Source organism: Scyliorhinus canicula, chromosome 20, assembly GCF_902713615.1.
Source record: "Scyliorhinus canicula chromosome 20, sScyCan1.1, whole genome shotgun sequence".
Taxonomy (NCBI): domain Eukaryota; kingdom Metazoa; phylum Chordata; class Chondrichthyes; order Carcharhiniformes; family Scyliorhinidae; genus Scyliorhinus; species Scyliorhinus canicula.
In genome coordinates, this window is record NC_052165.1 from 81,976,699 (window position 1) to 81,995,201 (window position 18,503).

The 18,503-nt window shown below is 50.9% G+C and overlaps 1 protein-coding gene across 1 annotated transcript in view; it reads left to right on the top strand.

Annotated features, from left to right (window-relative positions):
- Positions 1-931: 931 nt before the first annotated feature.
- The window catches only part of LOC119954972 (differentially expressed in FDCP 6 homolog), a 125,965-nt gene continuing 108,393 nt past the window's right edge, over positions 932-18,503 (top strand). Inside the window, exons 1-2 of the mRNA XM_038780736.1 lie at positions 932-1,392; positions 5,333-5,473. Of these exons, the coding sequence (XP_038636664.1) occupies positions 1,297-1,392; positions 5,333-5,473 (237 nt within the window). The 5' untranslated portion in view covers positions 932-1,296. The remainder of the gene's footprint in view (positions 1,393-5,332; positions 5,474-18,503) is intronic.

An 18,503-nucleotide genomic window follows, 5' to 3' on the forward strand; every position in this document is an offset into this window, starting at 1 on the left:
ACTAACCACATAGGCAGCAAGTTCCAAATCAGTTTTTATATATATTATATATATAAATAGAGAGTATATATTTGTGTACGTCTGCATTTCTGCATTTGCGAACATGTTTGTGTGTACATCTGTGTGTATGTATAAGTGTGTACTGTTATGGACTGGAGGGGGAATAATTTAAGTGGCATTAGTTTTTCCTCTCACCATCCATCTATAGACAGAAAAGTGTTTTGATTTATTTCTCTCTTTATAAGCAGTGTTTCCCAAGGATTTTCACAGTAACTTCATTGCAGTGTTAATGTAAGCCTACTTGTGACACTAATAAAAATTATTATGATACCTCAGTTTTTATGTGAACTATTTTCTATTAATGACTCCACAGCACACCTGAGATTGGGTGAACTCAAAGGGTTAATTTATTTGCATACACTGAAAACACAAAAGGAGGGTCGCAACGTCACCTCCACACTCCGAGTATAGTGAAGGATAGAGAAAAGAAAGTTTTTCAATGCAGAGAAAATAAATATTGGTTCACCTGAGTTCCAGAGACCAGAATCGGCAGCACGGTAGCATTGTGGATAGCACAATCGTTTCATAGCTCCAGGGTCCCAGGTTCGATTCTGGCTTGGGTCACTGTCTGTGCGGAGTCTGCACATCCTCCCAGTGTGTGCGTGGGTTTCCTCTGGGTGTATGGTAGAGTGTTTGTGTTATCATACTAGTCAGTGTGCCTGTCCACACACCAGTCAGTGTCCTTGACCATGGCGGTCAGTCTCTTTTACACTATACGCAGGAAGATGACCCTGCCACGCGGTTACTAAGCCCTAGATAAAATCATTGTTTTTATTCTGAGAGGAAACGTTCTCTCTGGCTCTAATGAAAATTGTTTGCGGTGGGTTTAGAGAGGGCGGTGACCGGCCCCTGTGTGACCCGAGCGCGCTGCGGGCCAGAGGACAAACTCAGGCAGCTGCTCGGCCACCGGCGGCTTCACCCGTCCGCAGACAGCCAGAGGGAGATTTCGTCAATGAGAGCGGAAGTTCGGGCGGGAGAAAGGCACGCGCAGCGACTGAGAGAGAGAGAGAGCAGTACAGATCAGAACCGCTGGAGCGGGATTTGTGATCAGAAGCGGGATTTGTGATCAGAAGCAGGGATTTAGTTGTTGTGTGGGTTGGTGGGAGGGAGGGTTCTGAACATCTCCCCCACCCAGAACAGCAGCGAATGGACCAGTTTGCGGTCTGGCTCTTGGCTGGTTGAATATTCGCGATTGGATTTTCTGCCTGATACATTGTATTGCCTGCTGGGATCGCCATGGATTTGAAAAGCGAGCTCCTTAAATCCATCTGGTACGCGTTCACCGCCCTGGATCTGGAGAAGAGTGGGAAGGTGTCAAAGTCCCAGCTCAAGGTAAATATGAAGATAATTCAGACAGAGGAGTGGGAGACAGTGTGGTGTTTGGGCTCCCACACTGGCATTGCCACCGTCGCCCCAGTTGGCCTCTCCGAGATTCTGGGTGCAAGTCCCACTCCTGAGATTTGAACCCAAATTTAGGCTACCCCCTCCCCACCCCATACTCGGGGGAGTGCTGCACTGTCGGAGGTGCCGTCTTTCTGGTGAGATTTGAAACCTATGCCCTCTCCAGTGAGAGTTGAAGATTTCATGCTTTATTTCCACACAGGAGTTGAGAGGGATTAATTGAAAATGAAATTAAAATGAAATGAAAATCGCTTATTGTCACAAGTAGGCTTCAATTAAGTTACTGTGAAAAGCCCCTAGTCGCCACATTCCGGCGTCTGTCCCGGGAGGCTGGTACAGGAATCGAACCGTGCTGCTGGCCTGCGTTGGTCTGCTTTAAAAGCCAGCGATTTAGCCCAGTGAGCTAACCCTAAATTCTCTTCTGCCCAATAAATAGGCTGCTGAAAGTGGATGGCATCATCCATCAGAGGGGAAAGGGGGGGGGGGGGGAATTACTGGAGAAGCAAATTAGAGGGGCAGAGCCAGCCAAGAACTAGTCGCTAGTCACCCTGGGTTAACACCGCTGCCTCACAGCGCCATGGACCCTGGGGTTCAATTCCGGCCTTGTGCGACTGTCTGTGGGGAGTTTGCACGTTCTCCCCCTGTCTGGGTGGATTTCCTCCGGTTTCCTCACGGTAGCGCATGCGATTAGCACTGTGAAAGATTTGCAGGTTCGGTGGATTGGCCATGCTAGGGTGTCCCTGATTGCCCAAAGATGTACCAGTCAGATGAGGTTTATGGGGTTACAGGGAGAGGTGGAGAGAGTGGGCCTCGCTAGGGTGCTCTTTCAGAGGGTCAGTGCAGACTCCATGGGCTGAATGGCCTCCTTTGCACTGTGGCAATTCTATGGTTCAATTCTACATCAGAGGGAAAGCAGGGCACCATTAACATCTTGAACATTGTTGGAGATTGCGACGGTAACGTAACTTGCTTCTATTATAGTTCAAGTATAATAGTAAACTTTTTTCTGCTACAGTTTTGATTGTTACAATCTCCTCCAACTCCCTAAACTACCCTCTCCTGCCACCTGTGTCCGCGCGCACACTCTGCCAGCAGAACTGTATCTTACATTGAATCCCAGGAAGGGTGAGACTCGCCAGAGCCTCGCCCATTAATAACTCGCCAGAGCCTCGCCCATTAATAACTCGCCAGAGCCTCGCCCATTAATAACTCGCCAGAGCCTCGCCCATTAATAACTCGCCAGAGCCTCGCCCATTAATAACTCGCCAGAGCCTCGCCCATTAATAACTCGCCAGAGCCTCGTCCATTAATAACTCGCCAGAGTCTCGTCCATTAATAACTCTCTCATTTACCAGGGGGTGAGATAGATCCATTACTGTCCGAGATGGAAAATAAAAATCAACAGAAGACAAAATAATTGGCCATAATTAATGGGATATCCTGAGGAATTAACATAAATAACCCAGGGAACTGGAGACTATGGGCACTAACGAGCTGAAGAGAGTGAGGATAATGCATTATCGAGAGATTGAGTAATAACAATAATAATCTTTATTGTCAGACGTAAGCTTACATTAACACTGCAATGTAGTTACTGTGAGAAGTCCCTAGTCGCCACATTCCGGTGCCTGTTCGGGTACACAGAGGGAGAATTCAGAATGTCCAAATCACCTAACAGCACGCCTTTCGGGACTTGTGGGAGGAAACCAGAGCACCCGAAGGAAACCCACGCAGACATGGGGAGAACATGCAGACTCTGCGCAGACAGTGACCCAAGCCACTGTTGTGAAGCAACAGTGCTAACCACTGTGCTACCGTGCTGCCTAACCATCTAAGGAGGCCAGTTGGCCCATTATGCCAGTTCGGACTCTTCGAAAGAGTGCCCCTGCTTCGTCCCACAGTCTCACCTTTTGTAAGGAGAGGTTGAGGGTTCCTGATCCTGACAACTCAGTGAAAACATGTTTCCTTATTTCCCAACCAGAGTTTTGCTCGTGATTTCAAATTCCTAACCTTTGATTATTGACCCATTTGCCATGGGAATAGTTTTTCTATCTCTATTCTATCCAAACCTCCCAGCATCTCAAAATCTTTCATTAGGTTAAAACCATTATCGATTGTTGTAAAAATCCACCTGGTTCACTAATGTGAAGGAAATCTGCCATCCTTACCTGGTCTGGCCAACCCTTATTCCTTGCAAGAATTTAAATAAAAAGGTCACCTCACAATCTTTCCTGTTCCAAACAGACAAATGCAAACTTTTCCAACCTCTCCTCAGATCTGAAGTCCCTCATCCCTAATAACACCCTGGTAAAGTTCCTCTGTACCGCTCACATCTGCCCAGGACAGTATCGATAAGAGTGATCACCGCACAGTCTTTGCAGAGACAATGCCGGAACTCTACGGCCATTGGGATTCTCTTTTCCCGCTATCAGTACAACCCTGTCCGTGGGTTTCCCAGCAATATGGGGTGGTTTCAATGGGAAATTCCATTGATAAGCAGCGGGAAGAGGGAATATCGCCGCCAGCATACGGCATGTTGCTGAGAAACACTCAACTGGGGGACCGGCGAATCCTGTCCAATGTCCCATTTTCACATTGAGGATACCCTCCACCATGTTGTGTGGCACTTCCACTGTGCTAAATGGAATAGACTTTGAGCAGTTCTAGCAACTCAAGACTGGGCATCCATGAGGCGCTGTGGGCCATTAGCAGCAGCAGAACTGTATTCTATCACAATCGGCAGCGTCATGACCCGGCATATCCCCCACTCTGTAATTACCACCAAGTCAGGGGATCAACGGTGGTTCGATGAGGAGTGAAGGAGGGCATGCCAGAAGGAGCACCAGGCATACCAAAAAAATGAGCTGTCAACCTTGATGCAGCTAAAATACAGCAGACATGCTAAACAGTGAAAGCAACAAGCAATCGCACAGCCAACACATCAGATCTGAGCTCTGCAGCCCTGCCACATCTAATTGTGAAAGGTGGTGGACAATTAAACAACTCACTGGGTGTATTAAGCTGGAACGATGAGGTGTAATGAATCAGAGTACGGAGTAATATGTTGGCGAGACTGCAAGACTGAGCTGGAGGGTTGGCGTTCTTGAGAGTCAGCGTGAGAGTGATGTGTAATGAGCTGTAACGGGTGGAAATGAAGGAGCTGGAGGTTGGGATGAGCTGGAGATACTGAGGAGTGGAAGGCTGCTGGGAGTATGCAGCTAGAACAATGATGGGCAACCGAGGCTAGTGAATGGCCGCATGAGTGACCCGCCTGATCTCAGTGGGCCACGAGATTGAAACCAGGCTTGTTCCCCAACCATGACCCTATGAATAAGATTAAATACATTTAATACATGCTGAATATTTCTCAATGAGTTATAGAAAATGCTTAATCATTTATATATTAATGGAACTATCACTATCATCAACTTCAATGGTAAAAACAAAATAAATATTTACACTTTGGACACCGAGAGAGCGCATGGCTCAGTCAATGTTGTGAGTAATCTGTACACCCCTCACTTCACTTCCCTTGCTTTACATGCCCATCACTTCAGTCATACCGATAGGAACAAAAATGATGTGGGTGTAAATCGGAGGAATGTGGCAACGCTGCACCTAGGCAACGATCAATAAAATGTCTTGCGGGCTGCGCTCAGTTCCGATGGGGCACGTGTGGCTCCCGGGTGGCAGCTTGCCCACCACTGAGGTCACAGCAAGAGAGAGTGGACGGGCTGGTGTAATGAGCTGGGTCAGAGGCCGTTTGGGAGCAGACAGTGGGACTGCCTGTGCTGTGAGAGGAGAATTGGGTTTGTGATGTGCTGTTTGGTCCCACTGACAGGACGCCATTGAAATGCCGTGTCTTTTCCAGGTGCTGTCGCACAACCTGTACACAGTGTTGAACATCCCCCATGACCCCTCAGCCTTGGAGGACCATTTCCGCGATGACAATGATGGACCTGTTTCCAGCCACGGCTATATGCCTTACCTGAACAAGTATATCCTGGATAAAGTGAGTCGGTGCACAGGCTTTTGGTGTTGTTACGTATAAACTGTCCCAGCGTTCTCAAAAAACAATTAACACTGAGCCACAAAGGAGATATTAGGACAGGTAAACAAAGACAGTCAGAGAGGCAGATTTGAAAGAGTCCCCTAAAGGAAGAGAGAAAAGCGAGATAGAGAGAGAGGGGTGAAGAAGTTTAAGAGCAGAACTCCAGAGATGAGGACTCAGACAACAAAGGAATGGTCGAGCTGAAATCCTGAGGCCAGAATTGGAGGAAGGCAGATATCTCGGAGGAATTGTGGGATTGGAGGCAATTACAGAGCTGGGAGGGGCGAGGCCACGATGGATTTGAAAACAAGGATGAGAATTTGTAAATCCAGGCATAAACTTAACCAGGAGCAAATGTAAATCAATGAGCACCAGGCTGATGGGTGAACAGGACTCGGTGCAAAGAAGGACATGGGGTGTAGACTTTTGAATGACCTCAGGTTAGAATACAGTAAACTAGCCGGGAATGTGTTGGAATACTCGAGTCTTGGAGTCAATGAGGGGAGTGGGTGAAGGTTTCAGCAGTTGATGAGCTGAGACTGGAGTGGAATTGGATGATGTTTACAGAGGTCGAAATGGGGATCTGATAAATGATGTAGATGTGTGGCTGGAATCCTATTTTGGGATTGAATGTGACATGAAGGTTGCAAACTGGTTCTGCCTAAATCAGTTGCCAAGGAGAGGGATGGAATCACAGAATCCCTACAGTGCCGAAGCAGACCATTTGGCCCATCGAGTCTGCACTGACACTTTGAATGAACTCTCTGCCCATTTACTAGTGTCCATCCTGCCTTATCCCCGTAATCCATAAACTAACCTGCACATCCCTGGACATTTAGGGGTAATTTAGCGTGGCCAATCCACCTAACCCACACATCTTATGACTATGGGAGGAAACGGGAGCACCGGGGGAAACCCACGCAAACAAGGGGAGAAAACGCAGACTCCACACACAGTCCCCCGAGGCCGGAATTGAACACGGGTCCCTGGGGCTGTGAGGAACAGTGCTAACTACTGTGCCACCGTGCCACCCTCGTCGGTAGCAATGGAACGGAGGCTTGTTCAGGATTTCAAAATTCAAGGCTTCAGCCTTCCCAAAATTTAATAGGAGAGCATTTCTAGACATCCAGTACTGGGCAAGCAGTTCGATAATTTAGCGATAGTGCAGCAGTGGTGGGGTAGAGCTGAGTGATTTCAGATGATGGCACCAAGGGGTAGAATCTGTAAAGGAGGGGATCGATTCTCTCAGACATCAGAGGTAACAGTATGGCAGCAGGAAGAGAAACCAAAGAACAAAGAAAAGTACAGCACAGGAACAGGCCCTTCGGCCCTCCAAGCCTGTGCCGACCATGCGACCCGTCTAAACTAAAATCTTCTACACTTCCGGGGTCCGTATCCCTCTATTCCCATCTGATTCATGTATTTGTCAAGATGCCCCTTAAACGTCACTATTGTCCCTGCTTCCAGCACCTTCTCTGGCAGCAACTACCCTCTGTGTAAAAAAACTTGCCTCGTACATCTCCTCTAAACCGTGCCCCTCGCACCTTAAACCTATGCCCCCTAGTAATTGACCCCTCTACCCTGGGATAAAAGTCTCTGACTATCCACTCTGTCTATGCCCCTCATAATTTTGTAGTCCTCCAACAGGTCGCCCCTCAACCTCCGTCGTTTCAGTGAGAACAAACCAAGTTTATTCAACCCCTCATCATAGCTAATGCCCTCCATACCAGGCAACATCCTGGTAAATCTCTTTTGCACCCTCTCTAAATCCTCCACATCCTTCTGGTAGTGTGGCGACCAGAATTGAACACTATACTCCAAGTGTGGCCTAATTAAGGTTCAATACAGCTGCAACATGACTTGCCAATTCTCATACTCAATGCCCCGGCCAATGAAGGCAAGCATGCCGTATGCCGTGTGTACCATCTACCAGATGCACTGCAGTAACTCATCAAGGTTCCTTAGGCAGCACCTTCCAAACACATGACCACTACCATGTAGAAGGACAAGGGCAGCAGATACCTGGGAACCCCACCACCTGGAGAATCCCCGTCACTTACCACCCCGACTTGGAAATATATTGCTGTCCCTTCACTGTCGCTGGGTCAAACTTCCTCCTTAACAGCACTGTCAGTGTACCTTCACCACAGGGACTGCAGTGGTTCAAGAAGACAGCTCACTACCACCTTCAGAAGGGAAACTAGTGATGGGAAATAAATGCCGGCCTAACCAGCGACGCCCACATCCCGTAAGATCTAGACATCGAAGGTTGAAAGCATTAGTTGCTCATGCCTGTTATCCTCCACTGTCCACCCCCCACTTCCACCCCAAAGAGGTATGAGGAGGCTCTAACATCCTCGGCACTATGACCTTTCACTCCTGCCTCGGATGAAGCTTTTTAAAAATGTTTCCCACTATTGTGTCTGGCTGTTGACAGCCCACGTGATTACGGAAATAGTTGAAGTTTGAGCTCGGATTATTGTAAGTCAACAGAGTCAGGTTCACAAGGCTGACAAACTACTTTATTTATCGATGACTGATGGTTCAAGGTCAAATGTGTAGTGTCTTTCGGAGGGTCGGGGCAGACACGATGGGCCGAATGGCCCCCTGCATTGTAGGGATTCTGTGTTACTGAATCTGGTGGGCCAAGCATTGGTTGGGGCCTTTCCTGTGAGACAGGCCTCACTCCCTCGCTCCCTCTCTCTATGTATTTTCTGTAACTTTAGCTTCTCGATTGTGTGTACATTTATTCCCAGGGCGATGGGAGTGTTCTGTTGGCGGTGGACAAGTTAATGCATGTCTTATAATGGTCAGGCTCCACGTTGTTTCTGTGGATACGTTTATCTGAAGTGACCTTGCATTGTCGCAAATGAGAAAGGCTTATGACTAGATTTTGAGAATGATTAAAAGTGATTGGGAACCCCGTGATGTAACACACACCCCCCCCCCCCCCCCCCCCCCCCAGTGTATCTGTCTATGTCCCCCCCCCCCCCCCCCCCCCCCCCGGGTGACACAAGAGTGTCTTTCTGTCTATGTCCCCCCCCCCGGGTGACACAAGAGTGTGTATCTGTCTATGTCCCCCCCCCCCCCCCCCTGGGTGACACACAGGAGTGTGTATCTGTCTATGTTCTCTCCCCCCCCCCCCCCCCCCCCCCCCCCGGGTGACACACAGGAGTGTGTATCTGTCTATGTCCCCTCCCCCCCTGGGTGACACACAGGAGTGTGTATCTGTCTATGTTCCCCCCCCCCCCCCCCCCCCCCCTCCCGGGTGACACACAGGAGTGTGTATCTGTCTATGTCCCCTCCCCCCCTGGGTGACACACAGGAGTGTGTTTCTGTCTATGTCCCCCCTCTGGGTGACACACAGCAGTGTGTATCTGTCTATGTCCCCCCTCTGGGTGACACACAGGAGTGTGTATCTGTCTATGGCCCCCACCCCCCCGGGTGTCACACAGCAGTGTGGATCTGTCTATGTCCCCCCTCTGGGTGACACACAGGAGTGTGTTTCTGTCTATGTCCCCCCTCTGGGTGACACTAAGCAGTGTGTATCTGTCTATGTCCCCCCTCTGGGTGACACACATCAGTGTGTATCTGTCTATGGCCCCCCTCTGGGTGACACACAGCAGTGTGTATCTGTCTATGGCCCCCCTCTGGGTGACACACAGCAGTATCTGTCTATGTCCCGCCCTGGATGACACACAGGTGTGTGTATCTGTCTATGCCCCCCCCCCCCCCCCCCCCCGTTGTGTTATGCTTCTTCATGTAGCATAAATTGCTTCCTTGATGTCTGCTCTGACAAAGGAAGGTTCAGACATGGAGATAGGTTTACCACATTTATTGAACAGTTAACAATTCTCCCACCTGAGTTTGACTCTCCTGCTGATCTTACTATGGTAACTCAATCTAACTAACTAGTCTGCTCTAAGCCATGCGGTGGGTGTGATGCTTCCGATCTGCCCCTGTCTCTCTGAGTGTCTCCTGTGGAAACAGCAAGAGCATGTGTGTCCAGTCCTTTTATACGGGTAGCCCCCTTGTGGTAGTGTCACCTCTGGGTGTGTCTTGACTGCCCACTGGCCGTGTCCTATCTTACTGGCCTATTGGTTGAATGTCTGCGTGTCATGATGTCTCTGGTGCTCCCTCTAGTGTTTATTTAGTCCCAGTGTATTTAAATTAACCCCTTGTGTATTTACAATGATGCACAGTAGCATGGTAGCACAAGTGGATAGCATTGTGGCTTCACAGCGCCAGGGTCCCAGGTTCGATTCCCGGCTGGGTCACTGTCTGTGTGGAGTCTGCACGTTCTCCCTGTGTCTGCGTGGGTTTCCTCCGGGTGCTCCGGTTTCCTTCCACAATCCAAAGATGTGCAGGTTAGCTGGATTGGCCATGATAAATTGTCCTTAGTGACCAAAAAGGTTAGGAGGGGTTGTTTGGTTACAGGAATATGGTGTAAATGAGGGGTTAAGTGGGTCGGTGCAGACTCGATGGGCCGAATGACCTCCTTCTGCACTGTATGTTTAAGGGCAGCAGGGTAGCATGGTGGTTAGCATAAATGCTTCACAGCTCCAGGGTCCCAGGTTCGATTCGCGGCTGGGTCACTGTCTGTGTGGAGTCTGCACGTCCTCCCCCTGTGTGCGTGGGTTTCCTCCGGGTGCTCCGGTTTCCTCTCACGGTCCAAAGATGTGCGGGTTAGGTGGCTTGGCCATGCTAAATTGCCCGTAGTGTCCTAATAAAAGTAAGGTTAAGGGGGGGGTTGTTGGGTTACGGGTATAGGGTGGATACGTGGGTTTGAGTAGGGTGATCATGGCTCGGCACAACATTGAGGGCCGAAGGGCCTGTTCTGTGCTGTACTGTTCTAAATTCTAAATGTTCTATGTTCATATTACCACATCCCCCCTTTTTTCGTGTTACATATTTTCTGTATATTGTTAAAGAAAATTGAACAAAATAGGTAGATAAGTGATGACATTTACAAATCATGATGAGTGATGATGACCCAATAAGTCCAAATAATATGTATGAGTCCAAAGTTCATGAACCAATATGGTCGAGTGTCTTTCTTGTTTTGTTGGTGAGGTGGTGATGTTGATGGTGGAATGTCCTTGTGAAGGCCGTCAGTGTCCCTGTGCTTAAGGAACCAAGAAGTGGACAAATCACTTTGTTGTCTGATTTGGACTTTTTTTTTCTTTCGATACTTGTGGTAGGATGTATGCAATCTGTGTCGTCCTGCCATGGTGTGTCATTGTACTGAGCTGAGCAGTAACAGTGTCCCGCATTTGCAGAGTTGTACCATGTCATATCAGTCGTAGTTCCATTGTTGTTGTTTTTGTCGTGCGTGTTGTCGACGTTGTTGCCTCTGGTACGCTTCTTGATGTTGTCTTCATTGTTGGATTTGTAGGTTTTGTTGTTGTGTTTTTGCACTCATCGACCACCCTCTGGGTTAATACATGTCCTTCACATAGTTACTCGTGTCAGCATCCTTTGTGGCATCTTAAGTGTGCCGTTACTGAGTCCCCGTCCGGAATCATTTCCGGCTTACTTGAATCGGCGTTGGTTTGTCGATTTCCCCGTCTGGAGCCCTTTCTGGTTCACCTGTGTCAGCTGAGGTTTTGTGATGCTCCCCGTCCGGAGTCAAAACATTCAGGAATGCATTTGCTTGTGGAGAGGCTCGAGCGGATGAGGTTTGTCGAGTGCCTCTGTACACACCAGCTGAGGTCTGTCACGTTGCACACCTTGTATGGGAAGTGGGATGCCGTCGTCACTTGTCTCACATACAGTGGGTAGAGCCTCAGTGTCTTCTTGTCGTTCACTTGAGCTGGGTAGACTGTCAGAGACTTCTTCTGGTGGCTCAAATAATCTGGGTGAACTGTCATAGTCGCTTTGTTGTTCACGTGAGCGTGGTAGACTGACATGGTCTTCTTGCTGTTCACGTGAGAGTGGTCGACTGACATGGTCTTCTTGCTGTTCACTTGAGCGTGGTAGACTTGCATCATCTGCTGCTGGTTGCTCAGAGGAGGTTGCTAGACCCTCATGGTCTTGTTCATGCAAGGACTGCGCTCTGGAGTCTTGCATTGCTTCCATCGTGGAGTCTGTCCGCGAGCTCGCTGTGGAGGCTTGTATCACTCTATGTGGAGTCTTGCAGCATTCCCTTTGTGGAATCGTGCATTAGTCTCGCTGTGGAGACTATCAACACTTCTTGTGTGGAGGCTGGGACCCTTCGTGGTCCGTGGACCACTCTCTGTGTGGAGTCGGGGACTCTTCGCGGTGTGTGGACCACTCTCTGTGTGGAGTCGGGGACTCTTCGCGGTGTGTGGACCACTCTCTGTGTGGAGTTGGGGACTCTTCGCGGTGCGTGGACCACTCTCTGTGTGGCAGCAGGCCACTCTCTGTGGGCTTGTACCGCTCTCTGTCTCTTAGCGTCAGGCTGCAGCATAATCCTGCACTCACGAGTCAGGATGTCATATATGCTGGGCTGATGATCCTCAAATCCGCAGAACTCGTCCATATCTGTGTCGGATTCTTCACTGTACAACACATCACGTTGCGGTTCGGATTTGGGTTGCCATCTCCAAAGATGAAATCTTTGCCTGAGTCGTAGTCTTCATGGACCATATCATCACTTGTGTCGAAGCTGTCATTGTGCTCGCGATGTCCAAAGAAGAAATCAACGTCTGAGTCGTAGTCGTCAAGGATTAAATCATTACTTTGGGCGATGCCAACTGCTTTTTGCAGGGGTCTGCGGAGGTTACTTTCAGCTACTGGTCGGAGTTCAGGTATTGTGCTGCCGTTCCAGGTGAAAGAATGATGATTTACGGCTTTAAAAATTTTTTTCACTGTTTTGGGACATTTCCCCTTTAAGTGGGCGTTGTCATGACGCTTGTGACGTAGAGCATAGGAATGCACTGCGCATGCGCAGATCGCTGTTCTTTTACTTGGTGCCTTTTTTGCAACTGCGCATGTGCAGCTCCTTTCCCAAGATGGCTGCCATTCAAAACTGCCATTTTCTGCATTTGCAGGGCTACCTTTGCCTCGTGGTAAGTATTGGCGTCTCTTTTACTGTTTTTTTTCCTAGTGTTTGCCTCGCAGTATTCTTGAAACTTGTCCAGGACTGCCTGGAAGTTTCTCTTATCTTGCCCTTTGGAATACTTGAAGGTCTCTGCTGCTCTTGCACCCGCGATGGTGAGTAGAAGTTTTATTTTCGCTGCATCCGCCACGCCATCTAGGTTGGACGCTACCTGGAAGATCTCGAATCTCTGCCTAAACGCACACCAGTTTGCACTGAGATTGCCATGGTACCCGTATGTGCAGCACGGTAGCATGGTGGTTAGCATAAATGCCTCACAGCTCCAGGGTCCCAGGTTCGATTCCCGGCTGGGTCACTGTCTGTGCGGAGTCTGCACGTCCTCCCCTGTGTGCGTGGGTTTCCTCCGGGTGCTCCGGTTTCCTCCCACAGTCCAAAGATGTGCGGGTTAGGTGGATTGGCCATGCTAAATTGCCCGTAGTGTCCTAAAAAGTAAGGTTAAGGGTTGTTGGGTTACGGGTATAGGGTGGATACGTGGGTTTGAGTAGGGTGATCATTGCTCGGCACAACATCGAGGGCCAAAGGGCCTGTTCTGTGCTGTACTGTTCTATGTTCTATGTTCTACCCGTGCTGCTGTGGAACCGGAATCTCGAACATCTTACCTGGGTGCTGTTGCTGATTGTCACAGATTTGTTGAGTTGAACTACAGGGATTCAACAGGTCACTAACTGGTACCATGTTGTGTTATGCTTCTTCATGTAGCATAAGCTGCTTCCTTGATGTATACTCTGACAAAGGAAGGTTCAGACTTGGGAGATAGGTTGAACACATTTATTGAACAGTTAACAATTCTCCTATTTGGGTTTGATTCTCCTGCTGATCTTGCTATAGTAACTCAGTCCAACTAACCAGTCTGCTCTAAGACATGCGGTGGGTGTGATGCTCTGATCTGCCCCTGTCTCTCTGAGCATCTCCTGTGGCAACAGCAAGAGCATGTGTGCCCTGTCCATTTATACGGGTAGCCCCCTTGTGGTAGTGTCACCTCTGGGTGTGTCTCGATTGCCCATTGGTCGTGTCCTACCTTGCTGATCTATTGGTTGAATGTGTGTTTCATAATGTCTCTGGCGCTCGTCTAGTGTTTATTTAGTCCCAGTGTATTTACATTAACTCCTTGTGTAATTACAATGATGCATAACACCCCCCTCCCCCCCTCTCCCCCCCCCCCCCCCCCCACAGGAGTGTGTATCTGTCTATGTCCTCCCCCGGGTGACACACAGTAGTGTATACCTGTCTCTGTTCCCCCCGCCTCCCCCCTGGATGACACACAGGAGTGTGTACCCCTGTCTATGTACCCCCCCCTCCCCCCGGGTGACACACAGGAGTGTGTACCTGTCTATGTCCCCCCTCCCCCCTGTCTGCAGGGAGTGAAAGGCCGATATGTTAGCATGGTGTGTACCTCCATGCCCAATCCGGTCCAATGGGCTACATGGTTCCATCTTTGCCTGGCACCATTTGGGGCCTCAGGCCCTGGTGCCCATCTCTGCAGTCATGTACCATTGGCTGGTCCTGTACTTTCTAGCGGGGCTCTCCATGGCCCCCATCTCACACCCCCCTTTAGGGGCTCCTGTGGCCCTTCCCTTGGGCCCCAGGTGGCCGGTTGGGGGGGGTTGGTATTGTGGTGAACCACGTATTGCTACTATATATATATATTTACCGTTATTAGTTATTCGTCCTACTGTTATCCACCACTGTATATATGTTCACTGTTGTTCTTATTCACTGTTACTTACTGTTGTTGTGTTGGTGCTTCTGTTGGCTCCCCTCGGGGGAGGTATATAATTGGCAGAACTGTGGCCAGCTCTCAGTGCGCGATCAGCAGCTGGCTGGCATACTTCTTAGCTTATTAAAACCACTGTTCTCTTCCACAACCCGACTCATGTGAATTGATGGTCCATAAATTTAATAAGCTAAGATATCGAGTTAAGCCTGACCGACTTGAACTCAGCCTGCAGGCAACTGAAGCCACTGCAATCTTTGAGCACAGGCTAAGTTGCTTCGATGCCTACCTCGACTCCTCGACCAATGACGTCTCCGGGGCGCATAAGCTGCGTCTCCTCAACGCTCGGGTGAGCCACAAAATTTTCCTATTAATCAGTGACGCGGCCTCGTACGAAGAGGCGGTTGCACTGGTTGAAAGGACAGTTCCTGAGGCCGGTGAATGAGGTGTTCGCTCGACATCTTCTTACCACGCGGCGTCAGCGCCCTGGTGAATCGCTGGCAGAATTCCTGTGTGAACTGAGGGTACTCGCCAGGAATTGTAACGGCCCGGCAGTTACGGCAGTGCAACACACGGAACGCATGATCCGGGAGTCCGGTCCAGTTATATCCGGCAACGACTGCTCGAAAGGGTGCCCTTGACCTCCAGGACACGGTACAGCTATCTACCTCGTTAGAGGCAGCATTCCAGAGTTTGGATGCCTTCACGCCTGACCACGCGGTATCCTCGTGGACGTCGGAGGCGTGGCCATCACCCGACCCAGGCATGTCCCATGCCTGTGCCACGCGGCTTCATGCCAACTCCGGGGGGCCATTCTGCTACTTCTGCGGCCAGGGTCAGCACCCCAGGCAGCGTTATCCAGCTCGGAACGCGACCTGCAACGAGTGCGGTAAGAAGGGGCATTTTGCCAAAGCCTGCCAGGCCCGACCTGAAGCTCACAGATCCCACAGTGTGGCATCATGCCTGCCGGTACCGCCCCCATCTGACACGTCACCCACCTCATGCAGTCCGTGGGTGCCGCCATTTTGTCCGCCATCTTTAACGCCGCCCGCCACGTGCGACCCGTGGGGGCCGCCATCTTGGCCGCCATCTTCGACACCGTCCATCACGTGCAACTCATGGAGGCCGCCATTTTGGGACCACCCCGCTACCGCCGACTGGACCAGTCATCCGCAGCTCGGCTCTGTTACACTCGACGAGTCCCGGCCTCTTCACCTCAAGAACTCTATGATGGCCGTCCGGGTCAATGGACATGAGACGTTCTGCCTCTTCGACTCCGGGAGCACGGATAGCTTCGTCCATCTGGTATGGTATCCATATGGTAAGGTGCTGCTCCGTCTGGATTTTCCCCGTGTCCCAAACAATCTCCCTTGCTTCCGGATCGCATTCCGTGCAGATCCGGGGTTACTGTGTCGCAAACCTTGTGATACAGGGCGTCGAGTACACCAACTTTAAACTTTACGCCTCCCCCATCTCTGCGCTCCCCTCTTATTAGGACTGGATTTCCAGTGTAACCTCCGAAGCCTGACCTTGAAGTTCGGTGGTCCCCTGCCCCCTCTCCCCGTCTGTAGCCTCGCGACCTTTAAGGCCACCCCCTCCCTCGCTCTTTACGAACCTCACCCCTGACTGTAAGCCCGTCGCGACCAGCAGCAGACGATACAGTGCTCAGGACAAGGCCTTTATCAGATCGGAGGTCCAGCGACTCTTGCAGTAAGGGATCATTGAGGCCAGTAACAGCCCCTGGAGAGCGCAAGTGGTGGTCGTCAGGACCGGGGAGAAGAACCGGACGGTCGTCGACTACAGTCAGACGATCAACCGGTACAGGCAACTCGATGCGTACCCCCTCCCCTGCATATCTGACATGGTCAATCAGATTGTGCACTACCTAGTCTTTTCCAAGGTAGACTTGAAGTCCGCGTAACACCAGCTCCCTATCCGCTCGGAGGACCGCCAATACACTGCCTTCGAGGCAGACGGCTGCCTCTACCACTTCCTCAGGGTTCCCTTTGGTGTCACCAATGGGGTCTCCGTCTTCCAATGAACGATGGACCGAATGGTTGACCAGTCCGGGCTGCGGACCACGTTCCCGTATTTGGATAATGTCACCATCTGCGGCCATAAGCTTAAGAAATTCCTCCACACCGCCCGACTCCTTAATTTGACCTATAACAAGGATAACAACCCGTCTAGCCATCCTTGGCTATGTTGTGGAAAACGGAGTCCTAGGGCCCGACTCCAACCGCATGCAGCCCGTCCTGCAACTTCCCCTCCCTCACTGCCCCAAGGCCCTGAAGAGATCACTGGGGTTCTTTTCCTACTATGCCCAGTGGTCCCCAATTATGCGGACAAGGCCCGCCCACATCAAATCCACCATTTTTCACCTGATGGCCGAGGCCTGCCTGGCCTTCGACCGCATCAAGACAGATATTGCCACGGACATGATGCAACACTGTGGACGAGTCCATTCCGTTCCAGGTGGAGAGCGATGTGTCGGACTTTGCCCTGGCCGCTACCCTCAACCAGGCAGGAAGGCCCGTGGCTTTTCCCGTACTCTCCATGCCTCCGAGATTCGAGACACCTCTGTCGAGAAGGAAGCTCAAACCATTGTGGAAGCTGTGCGACATTGGAGGCATTACCTGGCCGACAGGAGATTCACTCTCCTCACTGACCAAAGGTCGGGGTTGCCTTCATGTTCAGTAACACACAGTGGGGCAAGATCAAGAATGACAAGATCTTGAGGTGGAGGATCGAACTCTCCACGTATAACTACGATATCTTGTATCGTCCTGGGAAGCTCAATGAGCCCCCAGATGCCCTGTCCCGCGGTACATGCGCAAACGTGCAAGAAGACCAACTTCGGGCCATCCACAATGATCTCTGTCACCCGGTGGGGGGGGGGTTACCCGGCTTCTCCATTTCATCAAGGCCCGCAACCTGCCCTACTCCACTGAGGAGGTCAGGGCCATGACCAGGGACTGCCAAGACTGGGCGGTGTGCAAGCCGCACTTCTATCGACCAGACAAGGCTCACCTGGTGAAGACCTCCCGCCCCTTTGAACGCCTCAGGGTCAACTTCAAAGGGCCCCTACAGTCCACTGACCGTAACGTGTACTTCCTCAACATCGTTGACGAGTACTCCCGTTTTCCCTTTGCCATCCCATGCCCCGACATGACCTCGGCCACTGTCATCAAGGCCCGACACAGCATCTTCACCCTGTTCGGTTTCCCCACCGACTTCCACAGTGATCGGGGTTCTTCTTTTATGAGCGATGAGCTGCGTCAGTTCCTGCTTAGTAAGGGCATCGCCTCAAGCAGGACTACCAGCTACAAGCCCCGGGGAAGCGGGCAGGTGGAGAGGGAGAATGCGACGGTCTGGAAGGCCGTCCTTCTTGCCACACGGTCTAGAAGTCTCCCAGTCTCCCGCTGGCAGGAGGTCCTTCCCGATGCGCTCCACTCCATCCGGTCGCTTCTCTGCACCGTCACTAACGAGACCCCTCGCGAACGTTTGTTTGTCTTCCCCAGGAAGTCCATCTCCGGGGTCTCACCCACCCTGGCTGACAACACCAGGGCCTGTCCTCTTCAGGATGCATGTGAGGAGCCATAAGTCCGACCCCCTGGTCGAGAGGGTTCAGCTCCTCCATGCAAACCCTCAGAATGCACACATGGCACACCACAACGGATGGCGGGACACAGTCTCCCTCCGGGATTTAGCACCCGCAGGTTCCCCAGCAACCATCACCAACGTGCCCACCCTGACACCGCCTATCACCATCACCCGAATGTGGCGGGACTTGGCACCGGCAGCCCTCCCTGGGGCCGTTACCAATGCCCCCGCCCCTACACCATCTCCCTCTCCGACAACACATCGCGATGAAGCTGCAGCGACATGCTCCCGGAATCGAAGGTCCCGACACCCATGCCCACACCGCAGCCGGGGCTGAGGCGATCAAGGCTCCCGTCAGACTCAACCTGTGAGTCCACTTCACCGCCGCTGGACATTTTTTTAACTGGGGGTGAATGTGGTGAACCACGTATTGCTGCTATAAAATATATTTACCGTTATTCCTCCTACTGTTATCCACCACGGTATATATGTTCACTGTTGTTCTTATTCACTGTTACTTACTGTTGTTGTGTTGATGCTTTTCTTGGTTCCGCCTGTGGCTCCGCCCCTCAGGGGAGGTATATAATTGGCAG